This window comes from Pezoporus flaviventris, unplaced genomic scaffold (genome assembly GCF_033815535.1).
Source record: "Pezoporus flaviventris isolate CSIRO_AGI_PZ_B2104156 unplaced genomic scaffold, CSIRO_AGI_Pfla_v1 ptg000031l, whole genome shotgun sequence".
NCBI lineage: Eukaryota > Metazoa > Chordata > Aves > Psittaciformes > Psittacidae > Pezoporus > Pezoporus flaviventris.
In genome coordinates, this window is record NW_026892579.1 from 48,489,402 (window position 1) to 48,509,670 (window position 20,269).

The 20,269-nt window shown below is 39.8% G+C and overlaps 1 protein-coding gene across 3 annotated transcripts in view; it reads left to right on the forward strand.

Annotated features, from left to right (window-relative positions):
* The window catches only part of KLHL29 (kelch like family member 29), a 403,241-nt gene that overhangs the window by 248,580 nt on the left and 134,392 nt on the right, over window positions 1-20,269 (forward strand). For 2 of the 3 annotated variants that reach the window (XM_061460941.1, XM_061460942.1), the window contains 3 exons: window positions 3,123-3,236; window positions 9,015-9,156; window positions 9,912-10,454. In XM_061460941.1, the coding sequence (XP_061316925.1) occupies window positions 3,123-3,236; window positions 9,015-9,156; window positions 9,912-10,454 (799 nt within the window). The remainder of the gene's footprint in view (window positions 1-3,122; window positions 3,237-9,014; window positions 9,157-9,911; window positions 10,455-20,269) is intronic. The other variant, XM_061460944.1, reaches the window with a different exon arrangement.

The window sequence follows — 20,269 nt, forward strand, 5'->3', positions numbered from 1 at the left end:
GCTTCTGATGAACCCTGACCTGCAACAGCAGAGGAGGAGAATTAGTAAGATCAGATCACAACTGGCTGTTGTAGGTGAGGTATCCCTTCCAAAGGTCATTTAATTTTAGCTTGTCCTTCCCTACATGGCTTACAGACCCAACCTGTGCTAATTAGAGCTTACAATAACCCCTCTCTGGCTCCCTGTCACCCTGAAGTTTCTTGAGTGGGAGGTTATTTTTAGAAGTGGTTTACTTTGTGTTAACTTCCTGGGAGCAAAGAGAGTGGGAATTTTTATGTTTTTAGTCGTATAAATTTTCTTTAAATGCTACATAACAGAGGATTTTCAGAAGCACAAAGTCCCCACCCTTGCTGGGTTTCCTCCTCTTAATGAGTCCAATGGTCCAAACTGGACCCATAGAGGAATTTCATCTTAAAGGAATAAAAAATAAAGGAATGGAAAGCAATTTGTTGTTGAAAGAAGTGTAAGTAGAGCTTAATCTTAACAGTACCCATTTATCCTTGGATGATGAAGGACTATTTAACACCAAAAGTTGCCAGGAACAGAGTAAAATGGAAAGATCATCTGATTCACACCCCAAAAATGAGAGTGAGGTGCGTGGAAAAAAAATGGCTGCAGTGTAGCCCAATTTTGGCTACTAGTAACACTAGCCACAGCTACACCATTATCTGTTTTACTTTAAATTGTGTGGCTGTGGACAGCAAAGTATGTCTGATATCCATTTCCTAGATTTATAGCTCGGTATGCGATGTGTTTGCCATAAATCTTCTAGAAGAATGATGGTTGAGGCAGCTGAAGTGTCCATGCTAGTCCACGAATCACTTCTGCCAAAGGAAATGTGAGCACTGGGCAGCCTCCTACTGGTAGCATGGAGATACAAAAACAAAATGAGCAGGAAAGCTTCTACGTAAAACCTGCAAAGCAGAAAAATTGGAGAAAACAGAGACTGTGTTTCCAGAAAAAAAAACATATATTAGCACCGTATTCTAAATCAAATTAAATGACCCCCTAACTGCCTGATCCTGCACTGAACTTCTTGCTCTGAATCTGAATGGAAGCAGGGATGCGTCTTGAGACCACATTCCCAAAAGGGATCTGCTAGTCACGTTTGATCGGAACAGCTTGGTGAATGTTTAGCTTCTTTTAAGAACCGACTGGGAGACTGATGAGTTTAAGCTGGTTTTGCACAGACTTGTTTGAGTCTTAAAATGCATTTTCATCTGTCTGCACAGAAAATAAAAAAATAAAAAAAGTTTTCAGTGAGAATTATTGAGATACATAATTTTGGATTAAAAGGGAATGCAGTATATTATTTTAGTATTTTTTACTGTGGAATACGTTTGTATTTCTCCTGCACAACCCAGCTTTTTAACAAGAGCAGAGCAATTACAGGAATAGCCAGATTTTAGATGTTATCTTGTGTGAAGGAAAAGGGATGGGTTATTAAAGTGTTTAGCTTCCTTGAGAGATGCAGTGCTCTAATCCTGTTTTTCACATCTTAATTTTAGTGACTGCATAACTTACCTTCATAAGATGCTCTTAATTGAACATTTCAGTAGAATTGGAATAAAGTCTAATATATCTGGGATTCCTCCTCCACTCTTTTAAAATATGATGTGAAATTTATTAGTCTTAACATACGTAAGCCAGAGCTAATTTTTTTATCCTGTAAATCAATTTCTCCTCATTTTTTTATGGATTTTACTTTCAGATTTAAAAAAAAAATAAATTATTGATTGAAAAGTCTTTGTGTTTTGCAGTAGAAAAGGGGGGGGGGGCAGCTTTATAAATGTAAAGGGATTTTTTGTTCTTTTTTAATTATTTACAAATGCTGAGTTAAAGGACAGTGGAGTTTGAATTATGCATTAAATTAGTATCTTACTGATGGAAGACACTCAAAGAATGTTGGAATTTTTAAATTGCTATTAGCCAAATTCAGCCACTACTTAATAGTTCTATTGATGTTGATGAACTTAAGGAAGTGATAAAACTGGACCTATGGGCTTATTTTTCTTTTTGCTGTGAAAGGTAAGCACGCTGTTTCTGCAGTACTGACTATCCTTTGTTTGAGAGTCGACCGAGTATACTTTGATCCTTTTTTAGAAAAAGAATTCTCTGTTCTCCTTTAAAGAAAGCTTCCTGAGACCTGGATCAAATTAAGGAGACTAAAGTGAGCACACAAAAGTGCTTGTTAGAAAGTGAAATTTATGTGCAAACTAAATGTGCCCTTGATGATAGCCTTATTGATCAAGCCAGGTTAATAAATCAGTAGTATCATGTAGCACTGTTCAACACTCCCAGGCTGATCTTGGTTTTCTTTTTTTTTTCTTTTCTTTTCTTTACTTTTCTTTTTTTTTTTTTTTTAATGTGCTTTCTGTGTAGGCAGAGAACATGCACTTTCCTGCCACAGAGCGTGTAGTACAATTGAAACACTGAATTCAGAGGCCTTGCATGGAAAATGTCGGCATCCAATACATCAAAAGGGATTTTTTTATAGAAGTAGCTTAATCCTGGGATAGGAGCCTAAAGTGACATAGCTTTTAATCTATGAGTATCTATAAGTATTCCTCTTTATATTTCTAAGGCTATAGGCCCTGAGCCAGCATTAAATTCATGGTCCTGTTTGGATAAGAAATACATGGGAAATTTGAGGCAAAAATTCAATATGGAGTGGCTTCTGAACTTCTCAATGGCCAGCATTTGCATTTAAGATAAATGTTTAGTTTTCAAGCAGTCTGTTGTTAGGTCATTCTTCAGTAGCTTTGCCAGTACACAAGGGTTACATCCTTTGTACACCCTTGGGATTCTGGTCTGACAAGCATTTCCATTATTACCCATATTTCCTTTTGCCCTCTGACAAAAAGCACTTATGATGAACTGGATTTATTTGCCTCTACTACGGGATGCCTGCAGGATATCTGAGAGCCCTCTTGCCTTGCAAAGTGCATGTTCTCTGCTGTACGTGCTGCCGCGTTGTTCCTGATGTTGCGAGTTTTCTCCTCCGTTGTGAGACGATTTTGCATTCGTGGCTTTGCTCTGATTTGGGGTTGATCTGCATGCCAACCGTGTTAGCAGAGGAGGTTCTGCTCAGGCTAAAGTGGGGCTTCTGTGCTCGAACCCAGTGTCGTGCGCTGATGTCCCTGGTGTCCTGGAGCAGCAAGTGTCGCAGCCGGGACCTTGGTTCGATACCTCAGCTTCGTTCCCTGATGTTCTCGCTGAGAAACGAAGGCAGCTGGGTGAGTACCTGAGCCTCTGCTGGTAAAACTTGCCAGGGCAGAATACAAAGTGGCATTTATGAAGCGCTTTTTGTCATTTTGTGGTCCTGCTTTCATTCCCAGCTAATGCCGAGCAACTAACTGGTAGCGCTGGTGTTAAGAGCAGTGGTTATCCTGGGCGGTGATCCACCAGAAACAGATACCACGTGTGGTCAGTTCACAACCTTCTTTTATCCCATCTTTCTCCTTCCTTTTCCATAATCTCATTCCTCTTCTTGCCTCCCCAGACCTGCAGCCAGTTTGGATAGTGAGCCTTAGAAAGGGTTAATGAGACATGCTACTGAGGATATAGCAGCAGTTGACCCATTCACAGTATGGAGTTATCTTCCTGTGCATTGTCAGAGCTTGGGAATTTGTCTGACTGTCAGTCAACAGTTCTTGGCCCGGCTACAGCTCAGGCCTTTACCTTCTTTAAAGACCTCCTTAGGTCTTTAAATCCTGAAAAATGGGGGTGGATGCAGACTGTATCCCTCTGCTAAGCCATGTGTCTTGCCTGGAGGCTCTACCTTAGTGCTCCAGAGCTCACACTGGCTGGTGGCTTGTTGCTGAATGGTGTTTAAGATGCCAGTATTGAATTATTCTCTCCTCTTGAGAGGGAATTAAGACTTCTTTTGTCTTTTATGCAGGGTAGCAACATTTCTTCTATGAGTTAACCGTATTATCCTCTTTCCCATTTCTCCCACATTAGCCTTGGAAAGAGAAAAACGATACTGTGTCATTGCAGAATTGCCTAGTGATGGAAACTGTAAGGTAGATGAGTTCTCTTCACCCATGAGCAGGTTCTTGAATGAGGTTTAACTGCAGGACAACTTGCTCTGTTCCTTTTGCTTGCTGGCATGTCCATATTTCTCAGGTTTTTAATAGATTGCAATACATCCGTCTCATTTCTGTAGCCCAGCCCAACAGCCAGTGCTAGGGATATATTGCTGTCATCAGTGCATCTTTAAAGACTCTATGTCCATCTTTAAGAACTTCTTTGGCCATGGACTAGACTCAGAAATATGACTGGGACCCAGTCCAACATGGTATAGGAATTTACCCCAGCTGAAGCTCTATCCCTGTGTGGTTCAGATTATACATGCATGCCCCATGCACACAAATAATACGTGTTTCATGCAATATTTAGTAGCATGAACGACAAATTAGACCATAAACTCTTTGGTGCAGAGACCACTAAGCTTTTTAGAGTACCAGGAATGTTCAGGCTTAAAACCCAGCCAGGGCCACTAGTCATTACTTGTTAGAGCAAGGCGCAGCTAACAGCTTTAAAAGGAATGCCCTCATTAAATTGAAGTTGCTTTTACCCATGACAGGCCATAAAACCTGAATCCATAGGAGGGAATATTTGCCTCTATGCATGCATGTGTCTTAGTCTTTTTCTTTTCAATGGGGAGAGAAAATAGCGTGGGTTGCATATTGGATGTGTTGTCTTAGTATTAAGTTGCCATTCCCAATCTCTTTTGGATAATTGGAACAGAGGATCACTACTTCTCATCCATCACTTTAAATGAAGGCTTTAGTAAAATTATTTTGGTCACTGGGAACCACAAATAAGATCCCTTTATCCAGATTGGGTCATTTTTGCCCGTGAAACTGTTTGAATAGGTCTTAGCACGCTGAGCCATAGCAGGATGTATGTCAGGAGTTTTACAAGCCTTTGGAGAAATTGCTAAAATGCATTTATAAGGACCTCCCAGGAAGTGTTTGGTTGTGTTGAGCCTGGGAAAAAATTTATCGGAATTTTTATTGTTGAATTTTTGTTGTTGTTGGGTTGGGTTTTTTTAATTCCACTAACATACTCTGTAATGCTGCCTGTACTGCAGTAGATTTTGTGTTTCCATTGGTCTCAAAAAGGTCTTACTAAAAGTTTAGGTCTTATTTCTTCTAAGGTTTGTAGAACTTTGGACTTAAAGTCAGACTTAGTTGTAGCTATACCTCCTGAACACCTGATGGGAACCATGTTAATTGATGCAGTGTTTACCAAATCACTAATTCCCAATCTTTAGCACCAGCTGATTTCTGTGAACTCATGAACTTTCTCATGGATATTTCGAAAGCCCCATGAAGCTGAAGGTTTTTAATGCTTTAATATAATAAGGTTCAGTGGACCAGCTGTACACCAATTACTGTTGCCTATGGGCCATGGTTTATGACTGAGCTACAAAAAAACGACAACCTGGCAACTTGTCTGCGTTAGTCTCATGTGATTTTGAAACTGTTCCATCTTGTTCCGTTCTGCCTGTACATTTGTATTGCAGTTAATTTCTGTAAAACTGGGAGATTGCTCACTGCTGGTGTTCAAAGTGGCAGGCGTGAGGTGAAATGCAAGCTTCAGTGAAAATTTTACTTGTTCTTCGTGATTATTTCAAACAAAAGAGGGGAAAAGATCCTCAGATTTGGATTTGGGGTACTCCCAAATAGCAGAGACTGAACATTTTAGGGGTGCTACAAAGATTGCTTTAGTAACCTTTGTAGTCTGCCATGAATTTCAGGCAGTTAAATAGCCAGTACTGCTGTTGACTAGCCAAGATTCAACAGACCTTTTAGAAGCCTTCTTGTCTTTTCATATAGACACTTGGCAGTATTTTAAAATGTATACCCAGTAGATTTTATAATGCATTTCCTTTTTTCATGTGTTTTGTGCTTAATTCAAACAAGCATCTGACATGAAAGCTAAAGATGAAAGTGTAACATAGTACAATTAGTTTCTGTGAAGTCTGTAGATCACTAATGGAACACATCTCTTCCCCCTGCACAACTATCATAATACAGACTATTTTTTGGTCATTTGTGTTGTACATTAAAAACATCAAATAGAGAGCTGTCGTGTGCCTGAGTGCATGGACACAAAGTTCCTTTGTTCGATAATGTTGGAAATAATTTTGCTTTCCAGATACGCAAATCAGTAATTGCTGCAATCAGATCAGAGACATGTAACACTTGTAATGTAACCCTTCATGTGTTTAGAAAAATAATGCAGAAATTAGATCAGAGACAAGATGTATATGGTGTGTTGTGATTTCATATCAACTCCTCTCTAGCTCTTTCTGAGCAAGTAAATAGAAGCTGAAGAGCACATCTGGAAAGCAATATCCTAGACTTGTGCATTTGCATCCACTAAGACTCTAAGAAGCAAGGTTTGTCACTGTATTTAGTGAAAAAGTATTTTGGAAGAAAATAGCATTTTATAGAAAAGGAGGAGAAATATTAATTGATAGAAGACCTACAAACTTTCTTTCTCCTCGTTAATGCTCAAAGTATGGAATTTAGATCTAGGTTTGGGTGCTAACTCAACCAGTTTCAAACGTGTCTAGTGCTCTAGTTTTGTGGACAGCAAGCTTTCAGTTGCAAAACAGGCAACCATGTTTCTGTAGGATTTAGGAGAGCTGTGTCACATAATCTCTTTCCTACCCATTTTATGTAGAACACATGGGTTCTTTTAAAATTATATCATGTGTGTGGTTCTATATTATTTAAGGTACAGGAATATTTTTTTTCTTTTTCTTTATATTGACACTGTTTTAAAGTAGCTTGGGGATGTAACAAAGTTACACAAGATGCTGCACATCTTGACAATGCCACACAATAATGAGAAGTATGTATTTAAACCCACTTGTAAGACACAGTTCAGACAACAAAGAAATCCAACCACAGATGACACAGGTGGAACATGTGAGGCATGATAGAAGTTGTGAATCCTCCTGTCTGTTACGATGATTTATAAAAATGCCCAGTTCTCTATACTGCATTTACTGTTTTTAAAAGCTTTGCTTTGGGATAAATAATAGTGTTTCTGAGGGAAGTATCTTAGCTGATACATAGGCAGAGAATGCTGATATTGCTTTTTTTTTCTTCTTTTTCTACTGCAGAGTGCTTTGACCACAGTTAAACAGTTTAGCTAGTTCCAAAGGGTTATATGAGCCAGTAACATGAACCAGTAAACCACCAACGACATTATATCTTCCTGTGTCAAAGACCTTGTACAATGTGAAAGCTAAAGGTTTTCAGATTAAGCCTCTTCTTGGGAAAATTTATAAATAGAAAGCATTTCAAAACTGAGATTTATTTCTTCCCCTCCTGCCCAACAACAACAACAACAAAAAAATAGATTCCCAAAACCATGGAAAAGTATAAATTGATGCACTTTGAAAAGAAATAATAATTTGCGCACAAGCTGAAAATTCTAACTTCACAATTCCATACAAAAGATGACATTAAGAATGACATTTCCTTGTAAACATCTGTATTTAATGAAGTATACCATTTCTAGTGAGGAAAAAATTCCAACTGTGGCATCTGGGAGCAAAGAGCAGCATATCAAAAACCCTGTTCTCCATCAAGGTCTGCAGCTAGGACTGCTCACTCCCAGAGCCCAAGTCGGATAAAGCTCAGGTGGAAAACAGTTGGTGATAGCAGATGTCAGAGGCACTTGGATGGAGGCAGTGCTGGAATAGGGCAGAAGGGCTAGCAGGCATGTTGGTAGGGGAGAAGGGAGGGCAGGAGGAAGCAGGCACCTCAGTGGCTTTAAAGACACAAGGAATGACTGATGGGCTTGGGAAAGGTGTATGTCTGTTTGCAGAAGGCATAAATGGGCCTGCTAATGACTTCTTTTCATGGGGTGATTGAGGCACTGATGATAGGGAAAAAAGCTGCTGGTGTTGACGGGGATTTCATTGGTATTACTGGTGACCCAGGGCATTTATGGAGCCACTATTCCCACATCTCAGAGCTAAATTACTTCCCAGATGTAAGGCAAACAAGTGATCACTCAGACTGGTCTCCTGTTCTTTATGGCGTCAGTCCTCAATACTCTTTCAGCAATAGGCAGCTGGTTCCATTTTCTTGGTTTAGAGTTTCTGACACCAGTAAAAACAAAACAAAAAACTTTTAAACTTCCAGCAATGAAATACTGCTGCAGAGTTAAATAAACAAGACCTGTTGTAGCACCCTTGTTCTCTACAGGCCTTTTCTCAGAAAAGCCATGGTTGTTTAGTAAGATCCCCTAAAACTGCAGGGGGGAGAGGGGGTCTGCCTTAGCATTTAAATTCGTGTGATAGTTTCTTTATCAAGAAATCTCTTTCAGATTATATCCCCTTTGATGGTTATTCAGCCCTGATCCTTCCCCTGCTTTACAGTTATTATTTTAACATCTCTGAAGAACTGCCAACATACCCACTTTAGTGGCCAGTGACTCTTATGCTGCTTTTTTTTATTGGCATTCAGTTTTCAGCGTTGACAGACAATAAATACTAAGATTTCTCTTTACTGTTCTACAGTAATTTGTCCTATGATTGTAAATAAGTCTCTCTTGTTCTGCCTTCTGCTAAACAAAACTCACTATTTTTGGAAGAGCAAATAGAAGAATGTCCCATTTTATGTAAGCTATGAGCGAATGGATATTACCATATTTGTCGAGGTTGTTTTTTTTCAAGGCAAAAGAAGTAACTTAGTTCTGAAAAGGCTAGTTTGCTGTGGATTTTTATTTTATTTTATTTCTTTTTTTTTTTTAAAGATGTATCTATTAAATTTTCGGTAGGGGGTTGGGTTTTTTTCCCAAATATTGTATTTTGCATACAGACATGTTATGCAAGGCTGGACCAGAATGATATTTAAAGATCTTAGGATATCCTCTTGGACTGTAACAAACAAACAAACAAGCAAGCTACTAGCTATGAGGAACCATAATTATTCCCAATAGCCTAAACATTTTTACTCTGTGTATCTCTCTCTCTCTGGCAGACACCTTGCATTTCCAAGACAGAAAATCAGCCTCAAGGACTCGCAACAAGTGTCAGGTGGGGACAGACACCCATCAATCAGTCCACGCCCTGGGACACTGATGAGCCTCCATCTAAACAGATGAGGGAGAATGAAAACCCAGGTATGGTTCTTATCTTATTTGTAATTCTACAAGGGAAAATCATTCAAGCAAATTCAATACACTATGTCCATTTATCTCCATAAATTAGACTTCATTGTGAGCCTTTCATTATTCTTTAGCATTTTTTTTCTCTCATTGTAAAGACCCCTCAAGTTTCTTCTGTGTTGGAGCTAATGTGAACGCATTAAGATGCCTGCAAGTTCATTAGAGTGGGTTGTGGTTTTTTTTTTCTCCTCTGCCTTCACTAGAGGAAAAGGCACTCTGTGATACTTTAAGACCTCTTTTATGTCTAGAACTACCTGAAATGATTTCCGGCTTCCAGACACATATCATACATTGTGCTACTATGCCAGACGCCTAATTACAATCTCTTTGTAGTGGCTGCAGCACCATTATTATACACACAGAATGTTTGTCAGAGAGCCATGAAAGCACGGTGGGGAAAGAGGTTAATTTTCTTGGAATCATGTGCTTAAGCAGCGTAAAGCACAAAATACGTAAAACCACAAACATGCCACATGTCACCTGATGAGTATTTTAACAATTGCGCTCACATCACCATAGTAATTTTATGCACTTATTGGCTTGCAGCGGCTCCAGACCCTGGACTGAGGTAGGGACCATGAAGGAGAAGGGCGCATGGGTGCACTTAGGAAGCAGGCGCGGGTGCGGAAGGGGAAGGCTATGGGTGTTTATTGTTTTGTTCTCCCCGGTGCGAAGCCCGCCACCATTGCCGGCCTTCCTCTGTGCCGCAGGTGCAGCTCCCTGGGTCACCACAGTGGCAGCAGGCAGCCAGCCCGCCCTGATCACGCACTCCTACGGGATGACACAGCCTCCCACCTTCAGCCCGGCTGCCAGCGTCCAGGCACCCGTCATCGGTGTCACGCCTTCCCTCCCGCCGCACGTCACCCCCCAGCTCCCACTGATGCCGGCACACTACCAGCTCCAGCCGCAGCCCTCCCAGCCCCTCAGCAACATGGTGGTCAACCTCCAGAGCCAGCCCTTGTACACCAACAGCCAGCCCCTCAGCATGTCCTCCATGAGCAGCATGGGTCCGGTGGCTCACGCGGGCCCCGGGCCGGTGGGCAATGGCCACCTGGCCTGCCCCATGCTGCCACCACCGCCACCAGCCCTGCCCTCAGCCGCCCTGCCCAGCAGTGCACCTGCCACCAATGGGCAGGCAGCAACCCCACTGCCCCCCAACACGGCGGGGGGCCCGGACAACACCAATGGGGTGCAGATGCTGCGGACGATTGGCGTGGGGAAGTACGAGTTCACAGACCCCTGGCACCCCAAAGGTAAGGCGCGATGGCTCGGTCTTGCGAAGTGTGGGTGTGGAGGGGTGGTGGGGCTGGGGATGGAGGCAGAGCGCTGGGAATCCTGCTACTGTCTTTGGGCCCACCAGCCCAGCTCCGGCATCTGTCTGCACCCTTTTTTCAGTACATAGCTTTTATGAGTTTATGAGATTATGACAAAAACCAGCAAGTTAGAATGAGGGAGGACAAGATGTAGGTGTATTTTGTAGTGAAAAACAGCTTCCAGGCCCATCAGATGAACTCATGTCCCAGTGGTAAAGCAGCCATCATCCTGCACCTCTTCCTTTGAAACACACACCCGTGTTTCCATCTGACCACTTTCCTTCTGGCTTCAGTTGTGCATTAGCCACAACACTAACCTTCTTCTTCAACCATTGTCCCGTCCCCCAGGCCAAGTGCAAGTAGCCCTGCTGACTGAAGCTGAACAAGCCAAACCATTCAGCATTAAGGGGAAAACTCTTCATTACTAGCTTCATTGGGCTGAAATGCTGCAGAACAGCCTGAATGAGCATTCTGAGAGGCTGACCTTTCTGATAATTTTGTAAATGAGCCACACCGCTGGGTCACGTTGAAGTGTTATTTCCGAGTATCTTACCCTAGACACTTCAAAAACAGCTACACTCTGTGTATTTGGTTTCTAATTTCATTTGCAGAGTTTTCCCTGCCTCCCTTTAATATCATGACTCTGCCTCATGTACAGGTAAAGCGAAATGAAGCATACGAAAATATGAATGCAGACCTATTGGCAAAATCAATGAAATTGATTTTTAAAAAAACACCACCTTCATTAAGACTGTGATATTTTATGTATACATTTGTATTCAAACACAATCCATGTGTAAATTATTTACTTGCCACAAGCTATTAAATCCTATTGTGTAGCTCTGTATTAAAGACAAGGAATCTTTATTAAAAATGATTAGTCCAACAACTCTTCCTGCTCATTACATAGATTGTACTTTGGTATGTGCAAATCCTTACCAAACATCTCTCGAAAAGGAGTTCAGGCACAAGCTCAGCAATACTTCTCTAAAGCTAAATATTTTACTGCTTTTAAATTTTCAGCTCCAAGCCCCAATAATGATGAGAATGCTTGCTGGATGGTGAGCTTCTGAATTTTTCTCTAAGGTATAGATGGGCTTTAAGTGATACTGACCCAGTCAGGTAGCCAAAAATTGACCAACAATTGCTATATAAGAGGTTTTGTTATTTTTTTTCCCTTTAAAAAAAAAATCAAAATCCACAAAAGCAATTCATCAAGTGAGGTTTATAGGTTACAAATCCTTGATTTTGGAGAAGGAGGGAGGGGAGAGATTTATACCCTAATCCTGGTAGACTGAGCTGTAGTGGTTCTGCTGGATGTCTCTCTTCTCCATGGAAGCTATTTGTCTTCTGAAAAGCATCATCTCCACTTTTCATAGCCACCTATCCCAATTTACTGCACTGGATACTCAGATACATGATCAAATTAACACAATTTAAAGGATTACTTGGTGTCATTGGAGACATGCAGATATACAATACAAGGGAAAACACATAAGCTTAAACCACTTTCACTGTGGTAATTTGATCACATATCTGAGCTCTAGTGACACTAACCTAGTGAGACAAATGAGCACGTCAGTAACTGCACACTTGAGGTTAGGAATACTCTTATAATGCCTTGTATACATAGGGCCAGCAGCATCAGCCATTATTTACTCTTCCTCCATCAATTAACCTTCAGCATATCTCTGGCTCACAGATGACGTAAACTTCAAATCAGAGCCTAAGTAAAAAGATTGTAAAATATTTAATCACTCTTTTAATATTTAATTTGCAAAGTAAGTCTTAGTCAGCATTCTTGTTTAACCTGCTGTAAACCCCAGTCTAGTATAATTGTCGAAGTGTCACTGACAGCCAAGGAAGCATTCATTAGGGTGAGGAGAGCAGTTCCTTACTGGAGTATGCTAGGCATGCCAGACCTCTGGTCTGGTGGTTGGAAACCAGTGTACCTTGGAGAAGTTAATAAGGAGAATATTAAAACAAGCAGAATTTCCAATCCATGACAACTGCTGACACATTAGCCATATAAACTGCAAGCTAGACAACTGTTTTCCCAGGGATCAGTTAGCTTCTCTATGATCATCAGCTATTGAGTTATTCCCCTTCCTGTAGTGGTTAAAAGCAAACAGACATAAGGTAACAGAGAATGCATATACAAATTTCTCATAAGCAGGACCTGTTTTGTAGGGAAAAAGTAATCTCATCCTCCATTTCCAGTCTTAAAAGCCCTTATGTCTAAAGCTATAATTCCTTTTGTCAAAACTCAAGTCAGAGAAGATACAAGTTGGGTTTCATTGTTTTGAATGAAAGAGAAAGAATCAGGAAAGAAAGGCAACTGGGTGTTGAACCAGACCTTAAAAGCTTACTAGGATAACATTCATAATATAAACTGTATATTTGTTAAGTTGCTAAAGCCTGACTGATTTCAGTCTTACGTGATTGCCACCTTGCTCTCCAGGAAGGAATTGAAACTGTGAGACAGTACTAAGATGTTCGACCAGATAAGTTCAAACTAGTTCTCTACAAGTTTCATTTAAGTATTCTCTCTCTCCCTTGGGGAACCTTGGACAGTATTATAATAAGAGCCACTGGTAATGGTCCTAAGATCTATCTCATTATCCTGAGATACTCTATTATTGTTTCACTTGACAATCCAGTCTTGTACAGGTTTGGATAATTGCCCAACTATCCCTTAAGTGAAAGAGCAGTTCTTGCTGGTTGATATGATAAGGTTTCTTATATTTTTAGACTTTATTAGGGAGCTGCTTGGCATGTCATGTTTTATTTCCTGTAATTATCTTTCATTTGGCTGTGTACATGTTTGGGCCCTATTACACTGTATTCATGCAGAACAAGGTTTCTCAGTTGGCTGTTTCTAAACCAGAGTAAACAAATACATTGCCAAAAGTTAAAGGCACTGCTAGTTTGCCATCTTATTTGCAATAGGTCAAGAGATCTCGCTTACGGAACTGAAAGAGGCAAGTCATTTCCATGGCTTTGCAAAAACCACATTTTAGTATCAAGAATTGTGATATAAACCAGATATGTCATTCTCTTTACAGTGTCACAGCTAATTCCTACCTAATGCCATTGAAACATCTTGTAAGAAAATAATTTTTGCATGGACTAGAGAATCTTCTTGGTCTGGATGGGGTATATTCTGTGACGGGATTTTTTTATTGCTTCTGTAATATGTTAAATACGAATGTTAAGTTTAGCTACGTGATCCATTTACTTAGTGAATTTATAAAGCAGTCATGAGAGGCATAAATAATGTTTCAAAGTAGTTACTGCTTTTAGCAATGTGTGAAGAACTGTGGAGCTGCCATATGAAATGCATGGGATCTTTCACCAATCAACAGCAGTTTTGAGAGGTGTCTGGTTTGGCCTGTAGTTACTCTTTGGATAGGACTTATGCCAAATACTCCTAGCTGACTTCAAAAGCCATATCACCTTAACACAGACACGTAACCTAATATTTTAGAACAGAATCAGCCCTTGTTTATCCACGTCCTACGTCTCGCTCTCTAATCTAAAGATTAAGTGCCAGGGCAATGAATAAAGCAGAATATTCAGAACCATGAAGGTGTTCATTGTGAACATACTCAGGGAAGATACCCAGAATTTTGCATAGCCAAATTTTTATGTGGCTTCTTCAGAAAATACAGAGTTACAAATACTATTCAAACATAATTTAAGTATCTTCAGGCTACATGATGTGCCAGCAAAAGTTGTAGCTTGTACAACATGCCTGCAGAGAAGAGATAGGGTTGGAAATCATCCCTTTGGTTTCTCACACAAGGTACCAGTATCTCATGCCATGGCACAGTGACAGAGACCAATGTGTATGTGCCTGCCAATCTAGTTAAGTCCAAATGGAGAGAAATTAATCACTTTGATGAAGGACTAGAAGAGATTGGTTTCCTTAGAGAAATAACTGAGCAACTAAGATTTAGTCCTTGATTTTTTCATAGGGCAGTGTGCTTCTTTATATCTGAGACATGTAGTAAATCCAAAACTACACCCTTGTTGGATAGCTCTGCTGTATGTAGGACATATACATTTCAGTGTGGTCTCTTGAGATCTGTTACACATTTGAAGACACTTTCTTCATAAACTTGATACACTTTTGAAGCACAGTTGCTAACACAAAAAATGAGAAAAATACAGTTCATCATTGCAGTACTTTCTCCTGCAGTGTAAAATTAGCCATAGACATCGTGGGTTTAAATTTGTGGATGTTCATGGGTAATATTGATGTTTGTTTCCATAGTATTTTTGTTCTATAGTTCTTTGGTTTGCAGTCCTTAACTAGTGGGGAAAAAAATCAGATGCTAATTAGCATTCAGAATGCAATAACTGTAGAAACATAACAATATCAGAAGTAAAATCGGAGTGTTAATCCTTGTAGCATTAATTTCTTAACACTTCATTTTCAGGCATCACCAAATTCCGTGAACTGAACAGTAACAAAACTACAAACAAATACTGTTGCATCATCGTGTATTGATTGCACCTTTCACACTTGACTTTATTGCATTGGAATTCTCATTAGACCTTGGACAATATTTACTTTCCTTAATCATGAATAGTAACAAGGCAGCCTACAACATTTTGTCAATAACCATCAACTTTTTCTTCACAAAAGGCCAAATTTTCAAAGGCATTTCGTCTTGACCTGCAATTCTTTGAATGTTCCTAGTTCTAGACATGAATGCTGGGGGGTGGAGGGGTGTTTAAATTCAAAGTGAAACCTAGCATTTGAAATTCTAATAACATTAATTAAAGGATATTGTGTGTGGAAGACTCTAGACAGCCTAGAGTCTAGAGTCAGTTCTCTTTCTTGCACCAGATTACATGGCCTATATAAACTTAGGAAAATTGCCTTATTTTTGTATCCATAGATATAGATAGATAATTATAAATAAAAATAGATAATTATAAAAATGATAGTTACAAAATTATATGTGATATTTTAGTATGTGCGTGTGTACATAAATATATTAATATGTATGCGTCCAGTTGTGGGAAAGTCTACAATAGAAACCACAACACATTCCATCTCCTGTTTCTTGTAGGAGAGTTAGGTTGGCGTGGAAATCTGTTAGCACTGTACATGCTTCTTACTGTGTTTTCCTTAACATAGTCTTGATTTTCTCAGGCAGCCTAAGTGGTACCAAGATACAGATGACTAGTGATCATTTGTAAGCTCAACTTGGTAATGACGCATAAGAGTTCACAGAATCACAGAATGATTTTGGTTATCTGGTCCAGCCCCTCTCTCAGCCAGGGCCACCTAGAGCTTTTTTCCCAGGACCATGTCCAGATGAGCTCTGAATATCCCCAAGGATGGAGACTCTACAACCTCTCTGGGCATGTGCTTCATCACTCTCACATTAAGAATGTGTTTCCTGCTGTTCAGAGGGGACCTCCTGTATTTCAGTTTGTGCCCATTGCCTCTGGTCTTGTCACTGGGAACCACTGAAAGAGACTGTAGGCCCCCGCCATTCAGGTATTTGTGTACACTGATGAGATCCCTCTAGGCCTACTTCTCGAAGCTGAACATTCCCAGCTCTATCGGCCTTTCCTCATAGGAGGGGTATTCCAGTCCCTTCATCATCTCTGTGGTCCTTTGCTGGACTGTCCAGGAGCTCCATGTCTCTCTTGTGCTGAGGAGCCCAGAACTGGGCCCAGCACTCTGGGAGAGGCCTCAACAGTGCTGGTTAGAGGGAAAGGATCCCCTCCCTCCATCTGCTGGCAATACTTTGCCTAATGCTGCCCAGGATACCATTAGCTTTCTGCTGCAGTGGCACACTGCTGACTCATGTTTTACCATGTTCACACACAGTAATGAACTCAAAGCAAACTGCTTGAACAGGTCCTCTAAAGTGTAATCTTTTTCAAGATTAATTACAGTCTTCTGTCATTAGAATAATCTTAACAGAATTGCAAAGTTGATGAGGGTATCTAAGCCATTGCATGAAATTGAAGTACATTTCACCTTTTTGTGTTCCAGGTGGAATATTTTCAGTAATTCCTGCCCTGTCTTTAAATGCCACTATTGGTCAGGTCATAACGGACAGTGATTTAGTGCACTGAAGAGTCAAAAAGGATTTGTAACAGCCCTAGAACATTGCCTAGCTAAACATACAGCATAAAGAAGGTCATTGAATTCTATTTTGATTGACAACGTTCAGTATGTGAGTGACTGGAGATTTCCAAGTTTCAACTGAAGCAGGAGCCTCTCACCACTACCAATATTTTATGAAGGTTATTGTAAAAACAAAAAGGTTGGGGTTGCTAAAGTGTGTTAAAATTCCCTGAACTGCTCTTAAATGTCATCTGCTCCATGCTGCCTTTTTTTATACCTGTTGGTGGGGGGGGGGAGGGGAGGCTGTTGGTTTGTGCTTTTTTTTTGCAAAAAGCACTGGATTTGTAACTGGTTCATCTGTTCTTGAAAGGCAAAGCTGAAGATCTTAGATTTTAATTTGTTATGTGGTGTTATGTTATTGCATGCAGATCTGCTTAGGTAATTAGGCAATGGTATATGTGAAGATGTCTTGAGTTTCTTCCCACCCTGAAGTCTAAGACATAGTTTGTTTCACAGTGGCCACAAATGAATTCAAGATAAATCTGAGAGGCGGAACAGTTCTGTTGAATTACTGTTTTTAATCCTGTCCACACAAGACTATATTCACGAAGTGCAAAATTTCTTGGGGACTGGATGATAACCAAGATCTAGACTCCCTTTTGGCACAGAATACAGTAGTGGCCCAAATTTCCAGGCAGGCTGCCTATCCATCCATCCAGATATTATCCCAAAACTCCCTTGCAGAGATCTGGAGCTGCATTTGGATGTTCTGAAAGTTACTCATCGTCCAAAACACTTGCAGAGTCTTTGTTCTCATTTCAGAATTCCTTATGTTTAATTTCTGATTTCTCTGACCTTTTCTTCCCCTGGTTCTCTGCGTTGTTCAACTCCTGGCACATATTTGGACACAACCCTTGTCTGCATCCAACTTTCTGGACGGAGCAGGATCCTTATAATACCTCCAGCCACCTTAGAGCTACCTTTCCTGAATGTTCAATTCTCTCCACAAGAATGTTGAATTCTCTCCAGTTTGGCCTTTTCTTGAATTTCCCACTAGGATTTCTTCCGCTTCACATCAGAGTAATTCCACTTCTTTTGCTGTCATGACTTAAAAATGGACAGTCAAGTTATATGGAGAGTCAACAGAGAATGCAGATTTCATGCTCAGTCCAAACTGAACAAGCTGGGTCTATCAGGAGCCAGACTATGCATTTGTGTATATACTTAAACATTCTCAAAATGGGCCATTCTGTGATATCCAGAGATTTCAAGACAAGTGGATTTATAAAATTACAAATGGTTGTTGGTTTTCCTACAAGAAAGTGGAAATACTGTGGGGTTTTTTTGGGGTTTTTTTGTTTGTTTGTTTGTTTTTTTGCAAGCAGAGGTCCTCCATGGAGCAGTGCCTTAACTCAGAATGAAGAAGATTCACATCTTTCTTATTTCATTCAGAATGAGAGTGATTCTGTCCCATGTTAGGTTTAAAGGAGATTTGTGAAATGAAAATATTTCTGAATAGCACCTTTTCTTACCCTGCTTTGCCTTGAGATTGCTGATGATAAGCTCTGCTATCCTACAGTGAGGCTGGGCTAAGCTTTGAGCTGCAGTCAATAATAGCATGGGATTAAACAACACCTTGCAGCTTCAAAGTGTCTTTATGGACATAAATTAAAAAGAAAAAAAAAAGAAAATAATTAATTGTTTGCTTTTAAATAACTTTAGTAAGACTAAATGTTACTAGGAGTTTGGGCAGCAATGTGAGTGGTGCGATTCATGCAAGAAAATTCTTCCCAGCGACGGGCATACTTGTTTCTGTATATTGTCTGTATATTGTATTCCTGTACATTGTCACAAAGGTATGCTACTAAGTTCTTTCCACATAGTAGGACAGTTAAGCATCTTACATCCAGTCTGGTTTGTGTTCTGTGTATATTCAGGATTCTAGTTGTAGCAAGTTAGGGTTACAAGGTATTTGTATATAGTTCCATCCTAATAGTTACAAATTAGATTCCTGCATTAGATTTCCAGACTAGATATTCTGGAAAGTATCTAAGGTGATGAAATCATCACTAGGAAAGAGGTACTAAATCTTGCAGGAATGATCACTCATAGGAAAAACTTCCATCATATAGATGTGTAAGTAGAAATGGCATGAAGTTTTGTAGTATTAAATTCAGAAAATTGTAGGATATAGTGTTGAACATGCTTACTTCTGTAGTGGAAAAATGCTTGGACTGCTGACTAAGTATTTGACCAGGAATATAGAAAGTAAGATATACATGTGTCAGTGTGTATTGACAATTAAGTTAGAAACATTTGACTAGACGAAGTGCCAAGATATGTAGTCCGTTTGCACACTATGACTATGTAATACTTTCCAAGGAGCTAAAATAGACTGGAGGGTTTGCGTAAAGACTTTGTACATTATCTTTTGTACAATGCTCATTGGCATTGGAACATAAAAAAAAAAAAAAAAAAACAAAAAACAAAACCAAAAACAACCCCAAACCCCCAAAAAAAACACAAGAATGTAGGATCAAGGAGAATGTTATGTTTTCATTCATAATTCTTCTGACTTTGCAAAGGAAGAAAAAATGTGTTTTGTCCAGCAGTTTGCACACTGAAGTATTTGGGGTGAGGATGAGGAAGATGGTATGAAAATGACAAAATTGGATAAAATGGAAGAATTCTTCAGGGAAATGTGGGCTGACACTTCTCTTCAGTCTGACTGATTTATAGAGGATCCAAATACAACATCAAGCCCAGCTCCTCTGTATGACTTTTTCTTTGTGAATGAAGAGGAAAATGTTCCTTGCACCCCCAAGCTGTGGATGTTCTTTAAAACAAGGATCGTCTTACACAAAATACTACCATCCTATGGAAAACAGATGGAGCAGTGCTAGTAGGTTTCTATTGCCTGTAACTTAGGAGATTCTGCTCTTCGCCTTTTCCTGCATGCTGAGCAGACTTTGTTACAGATGTGAATTTTCTAGGTGGGTGAGTTTGCTGGGGTTTAGATGTTTTTCTGCTAGATATATTCCTATCATGGCCAAACTGTGCTTTTCTATGAGCAGTGCTTTTCTTCGAGGGGCTTTTTATACTTCTCTAGGATGATTAGAGCTCTGATTTGGAAGCCATGTTGAGCATCAAAATAGAAAAATATTTTTCAGGAACATTTCAGAAGAACTTTTGCTAGATGGACAGCAAGTATATCCAGCAGGAATCAGTCAAGTGATTTCAGGTTTTTGCAAATACAGATACTTAATCATCAGTATGTGGAGAATCCTTGCACTCTGCAGAAATTTGGGAATCATTCTTTAATTGGTTTAAGCGTAGCAAGAACAGGGGCTTATGTTTGTTCACCTACAGAAAAACTCGGTTTTTCATGTATTTTACTTGCTGGAATGGTAAAAGCAAATTTGACATCCTGTCTAAGAATTAGCTATTCAAGGACAGTCAGATCTGCTCATGAGTAGAAATTAATACATGACAAGAGCAGGCAATCTGTTAAAACTCCACGCCAATAAGATTTGCTTCTGTGAAAACTTAAATGAGTTCCATAGCCCTTCCCTGGAAGTGCCCTTTATGCCTTTGTATAAGCCATCATTACTTCACTTTTTTCTTTTCTTTCTCTCAAAACTGCCATATAGGCAAATCATGT